General features: G+C 41.7%; 1 protein-coding gene across 1 annotated transcript; it reads left to right on the top strand.

Annotated features, from left to right (window-relative positions):
• The first annotated feature begins 5,393 nt into the window (after positions 1-5,393).
• LOC108683052 (uncharacterized PPE family protein PPE62-like) lies at positions 5,394-6,317 on the top strand. Its single transcript, XM_018172328.1, has one exon. It carries the CDS (start codon positions 5,394-5,396, stop codon positions 6,315-6,317), a length of 924 nt encoding a protein of 307 aa, XP_018027817.1.
• The last annotated feature ends 313 nt before the right edge of the window (positions 6,318-6,630 follow it).

The following is a 6,630-nucleotide window of genomic DNA, read 5'->3' on the forward strand; positions in this document are numbered from 1 at the left end:
GACACGGAGGACTAACAGAGACGTCTGCGTGACACGCAGGACTAACAGAGACGTCTGCGGGACACGGAGAACTAACAGAGACGTCTGCGTGACACGCAGGACTAACAGAGACGTCTGCGGGACACGCAGGACTAACAGAGACGTCTGCGTGACACGCAGGACTAACAGAGACGTCTGCGTGACACGGAGGACTAACAGAGACGTCTGCGTGACACGGAGAGCTAAAGTCTGTCATTAAGTGTCCCCGTGGAGCAAGCGTGCATGCGTGGAGACGCTCACCGCTGACGCATGACTCCGAGCTTTATTATTGAATGAAATTTACGGCGTCAAGTTAAAAATCATGTTTATAATTTCATTATAAACCGTCTGTTGCAATGCCTTGATATTTTTTTCGCCTTTTGATATTCACTCAATGCCTTGAGTGAATTTTCAAGTCCACTTATAATTATCCTGTTAAGTATCCTACAGGATACGCTACCGTGCAAAAGCCCATATATATTGCAGCGCCAGCATGAAAATACACAAGTGTTGAAAAATATAATCATAATATTGTTTAGTGAAACAATAATTATCGTCTTGCGTGAATTCTGAAGAATTTCCATTTCTACGAGATTTAAATGAAGAAATTGAGTAATATATATAAATTAGTTTATCTGCATATGTCACTGAAGTGTTCATTTTATCAACATATTATATTTGTATTGCTTTATTTCACATTAGATTGTCAGAAACAAATTGTACAATAAAATTCTGAACGGACCTAATAAATTTTTCTCTCTTTACACAACAGGATTTGAACTATTGTATCACATTCAAGAGACGGAGGACAACGAAGGCGGAGCATCAGCATCAATTTGACCGTGGAATATGAAGTCATAAACTCTTCATAGGTCATAAGGCGATGTGTGGTTCTGTGTGGTATTGTGTAATGTGTGATATGTGTGCTATATAATTAATATGTTTGTCTCTGTGTTGTTTGTGTGGTTGTATATAATGTGCGTGGCTGTTTAATATAATTCGCTGCGTGGTGTATGCAGCAGCTGGATGTGTGTGCATGGTTGTGTGATGTATGCCACACACACCACACAGCCACACAGCCACACAAGCCAAGATGTCACAAATTGAGATGCAACTCACAGGCCGCTGAGACAGATTGCTTTATGATTGCAGACCTCCACGCAATCCTTCCACGCAACCCCTCCACGCAATCCTTCCACGCAACCCCTCCACGCAACCCTTCCACGCAACCCTTCCTCGCAACCCTTCCACGCAACCCCTCCACGCAACCCTTCCACGCAACCCCTCCACGCAACCCCTCCACGCAACCCCTCCACGCAACCCTCAACGCAACCCTGTCGTGCAACTCCTCCACGCAAACTCCATGCAACCCCTCCACACAACCCTGTGGTGTAACCCCTCCGTGCAACCCTGTCGTGCAACCCCTCCATGCAACCCTGTCGTTCAACCCTTCCACACAATCCCACCTTTACAATTTACCCACCTTTACCTAATTTTTTACAAAAATCCGAAAAAATTTGCACACAATTTCGTTTTTCTCTCTCAAAATTGTGAAAAAAGTTACAACGGTTAACTCGTTATTTTAAAAAATTCCAAGTAACCTCATTTTGTGAAAATTTTTCGAAAAATCTCTGAAAAATGTATTATGAAAAAAATTAAATTCTGTCACAATTTACACAGGAACTTACCTTTAATATTATATTAGTATAACCTTTCCAAAGTGAATTTAATTTAATAACTTGTACTGTCCTGTAGATGTTTGGCTACTGATTTTAGGTACTTCAATGGTCACCAATAATTGAAGTAATTAATTTTACTATTTTTATTGATGTCTATTATTTATTATCATATTTTCTTTATTATTATTTCTTATCACTTTTCTCTGCAGTTTCACTGCGCGCGACTGCGATACACCGCCACTCACGAGCGCCCACAGCGCAGTGGCAACCGCCTGCCCGGCCAAGCCCTGACCCCGCATTCATCCCTCACCCATCATCCAACCCTCACCTCAAACCCGTGCCCCACGCTAACTTCACCCTCACCCCTCACCCATGCCTATACTCCTTCACCCATTTCCCTCATCCCTTACCCCTTCCCCTCCCTCCTCACCCATTTCACTCACCCCTCACCCATGTCCCTCCCTCCTCACCCTTTCCCCCACCAATCGATCACTAGGCACTGCAGCCTGCATGCACTGCAAATCACTGCACCTTGAGTTCACTGGGTCCACACATCAAACTATACAATGTGTGATGAGTATATACACGCTGGTGTATCATTTGTATTCATTCATGTATAATTTGTATACTGCAGTTTATGTATTAAAATACACAAGTTTCTGCCTCATGGCCGTTCGTGTCGCGTCGCGTCTCCATTAGCAATGGATTTGACAAATTAATGGACGATAATGGGAACATAGACAAAGATGATAATGGGACAAAGACGATAATGGGAATGATGATGAGACGATGACAAAGACGATAATGGGAATGGCAGTTAGGAATTGTCGTTTGCTGAAGTATTCACACCATGCCATTAGTGGGTGTCATAAAACCAATTAAATATTCAGGTATACCTTTAATTTAATTGAATGATTTTAAGTTAGTTATTGTTCTCATAGATAAAATGATATTAATTATTACATTTAATTCGTTCGCTCAACTATTCCTGAAATTGTGCATCCATTGCCAAAAACAAATTTTTAATTTAAAAAGTTTTAAAATATTTAATTTTTTTTATATTAGTCCCAATTTATATTCAAGTTTGAATGTATTCAAATATATTTTAATTTTTTATTCCAGTTTTAATTTAATTTTTCAATTTCTGATTCTTTTCGTGTTGTAATTTTTTATTTCAACTCCAATTTATTTATCAAGGTTTAATTTATTTATTCGAAATTAGATTTTTCATTTGTTCGTTTCTCATAATTTTTAGATAATTGGAAAAAAATCAATATACGTTGAAAAACAGCTTTTTACGTATCAGAAAAGGTAAAAACTCAATGATATTTCCAGCTAGTAAAAAATAAGTATTACTCAATATTTAATTACGGACCAAATAATATTAATTTTTGCGCTCTATTATAATAATATTTTATTATTAATTCCACACTTGCTTGAATGATTGCGAACGAGAAAATTACCTTACGACTTTCCGGCACAATACTTATTATTTTGAATATCAATAATCAACGACATTTAGCATTAATCAAACTATATTAATCGTTACTCAAAATGTATAACTGTTCTCGACTCACCACACTTGACTTTAGTCACCCCAATTCATCACCCCTATTTTCACTATAAGCTTCATTACATCACCATCTTTTTAACCCAAGTTTCGAGTCACATTCTCATATTAAATTTATCAGCAAAGTTGACTAGTCACCTGAATTTGCCTCCAATATTCATATGATTATTCATCACTAATGAATGACTGGCACGCATTCACGTATGGCAACCGATGATGGCAACATGTCATCACCCTGTCAACTCTTAGCTCACTTCACCGTCACCTTCATATATGATGAGCGAGCTGATCATATGTCGACAATGTGGCAACGCGGCCAATTATGCCAATAATTAATGGCAGTTTCTAGGTGGCAACACAAACATGTAGTCCAATTTATGGCACTGTATAGGTGGCACCGCATCCACTTAGTCCAATTAATGGCACCGTATAGGTGGCACCGCGTCCAATTAGTCCAATTAATGACACCGTATAGGTGGCACCGCGTCCAATTAGTCCAATTAATGGCACCGTATAGGTGGCACCGCGTCCAATTAGTCCAATTAATGGCACCGTATAGGTGGCACCGCGTCCAATTAGTCCAATTAATGACACCGTATAGGTGGCACCGCGTCCAATTAGTCCAATTAATGGCACCGTATAGGTGGCACCGCGTCCAATTAGTCCAATTAATAGCACCGTATAGGTGGCACCGCGTCCAATTAGTCCAATTAATAGCACCGTATAGGTGGCACCGCGATCAGTTAGTCTAATTAATGGCACTTTATAGTGTGGCACCGCGATCAATTAGTCCAATTAATGGCACCGTATAGGTGGCACCGCGATCAGTTAGTCTAATTAATAGCACTTTATAGTGTGGCACCGCGTCCAATTAGTCCAATTAATGGCACCGTGTAGGTGGCACTGGTGCCACCACAGCTCAGGTGGCAGTCGGTGGCAGGGCAGGCAGTACACTGTAGCTCCCCTCACTCTGCCAGTGTCTTATTCCTGCAAACTAACCCCCAATTCCCCTTCATCTTCACCCCTTCAATCCCCCCTCGACTAATTAGTGTTCTTATACTCCAGCTTCTTAATTGCACTCCCGCTACACCCCCGAATGTCCCCCATCGAACCCCCATTTCACCCCCATGGCTCCACCCCTTCCCCACCCCTTTCGAAGGGGACAGACTTCATTCGATTTCGTTTTCATTTTTCATTTTGTTTTCCCTGCGAAGGGCAAGCGACGCGCACGCAAATTAGCAAAAGTTTTTAATGGAAAAGTCAATTGTTTTCTTCAAGTCCCCCCGCCTCATTGTTTTTCAATTCTTTTTATTTTTTTGCGCCTAAAAAGTGTCAATGGAAAATCTTGAATCTTTATTAAATATTTTAGTGTCATTTCGGAATACATTAAAAAACAAATGACAATTTTTTAATTTTGAAAACGATTTCTTGTTATCTTACAGAATTTGGTATTTCGTATCTTAGTTAAGGTAACTAAATTAGAAATATTCGCTCTAAAATTAATTAGTCATGAGGTATCTGACTCTGACATTTATAATAATAATAATAATAATAATAATAATAATAATAATAATAATAATAATAATAATAACAATATACGCTACTGTTGGTCTGGTATACCTTCATACTACATGAGGCTATAAAGATTCTATTGCGTCAGCAATAGAATACGTTTAATAACAATATACGTTTATAACAATATACGTTAACATGATATTTGGACACCCCTATATACGTTTAATAACAATAATAATATTGATAATAATAATAATGATAATAAAATACCCGCTGTAATTATCTTACGATTATTCCAGCCCATTTTCTTAACTATCTCTAAAGTCATAACAATCCTAACCATCATAATTATCAGTCAGGACCTAGTCTTTTATACTAAATGCGTTAATCAGTTTTTTTTGTCTCGTAAAAATTATATTAACAAAATTTTTATTAACATTACAATCGAAATTAGTTTTAATATTGTATTGGAAAAGCTTAACTATTTCGGAAAAATTTAAATTCGGCATTTGCTGGGAAACATAATTGCGAAGATGTTTGCTGGTCATCTTTGCCATTAACTTAATTAATAATTAAGAAATTAAGGGATTGATATTATCTACTTATTCGGGATGACGGGGTTCGGGATGACGGGGTTCGGGATGACGGGGTCCGGGATGACGGGGTCCGGGATGACGGGGTCCGGGGTGACAGGGTCCGGGATGACGGGGTCCGGGATGACGGGGTCCGGGATCACGGGGTCCGGGATGACGGGGTTCGGGATGACGGGGTTCGGAATGGCAGGGTTCGGGATGGCAGGGTTCGGGATGACGGGGTTCGGGATGGTGGGGTTCAGGATGACGAGGTTCGGGATGACAGGGTCCGGGATGACGGGGTCCGGAATGACGGGGTCCGGGATGACGGGGTCCGGGATGACGGGGTTCGGGATGACGGGGTCCGGGGTGACGGGGTTCAGGATGACGCAATTCAGGATGACAGGGTCCGGGATGACGGGGTTGGGGATGACAAGGTTGGGGATGATAGGGTTTGGGATGACGGGGTTCGGGATGACGGGGTTCGGAATGGCAGGGTTCGGGATGGCAGGGTTCGGGATGACGGGGTTCGGGATGACAGGGTTCGGGATGACAGGGTTCGGGATGACAGGAATCGGGATGACGGGGTCCGGGATGACGAGGTTCGGGATGACAGGGTTCGGGATGACAGGGTTCGGGATGACAGGGTTCGGGATGACGAGGTTCAGTATGACATCCAGGGTTAAGGATAACGGGGTTCGGGATGACGAGGTTCGGGATGACAGGGTTCGGGATGACGGGGTTCGGGATGACAGGGTTCAGGATGCCAGGGTTCGGGATGACAGGGTTCGGGGTTCGCCTCAGGCAAACGGCAGGCAAGTCGTCGAAGTCTTCCCATTTTTTCTGGCGCTGCAACAGAAAATGTTGCGAGCTTCCCGAGGCTGGGGGAGGCGGGGAGGTGGAAAAGAAGGGGAGGGAGGCGGTGGAAAGAGGAGGCGGAGGCTGAGGGAAGTACAGAGGTGAGGCTGGAGGAGGTGGAGGGAGGAGAATGTGGCTGTTTTTCTTGCTGCTGTGGCTGTTTTTGTTGCTGTTGTTGCTGTTTTTGTTGCTGTTGTTGCTGTTTTTGTTGCTGATGTTTTAGTGATTTTGTAGTAATCATTTAAATAATTCAAGTAATTGAACAGAATTAATCTGATTCATGTAAAAATTCCCAACAAAAAGTGTTTGCCGTTCATACACATACAAACTACAGCGAATAATTCATTTACATAAATTCAGCAACTCACGAGGGTGAAATCGACCCTATTGAAAATATTCACCGAAATTGGATCCGACT

This window comes from Hyalella azteca, unplaced genomic scaffold (assembly GCF_000764305.2).
Source record: "Hyalella azteca isolate HAZT.00-mixed unplaced genomic scaffold, Hazt_2.0.2 contig2418, whole genome shotgun sequence".
In the NCBI taxonomy this organism is placed as follows: domain Eukaryota; kingdom Metazoa; phylum Arthropoda; class Malacostraca; order Amphipoda; family Hyalellidae; genus Hyalella; species Hyalella azteca.

Excerpts from the sequence above, each read along its gene's own strand:
- LOC108683052 (XM_018172328.1), top strand. The coding sequence starts at position 5,394 with ATGACGGGGTTCGGGATGACGGGGTTCGGGATGACGGGGTCCGGGATG.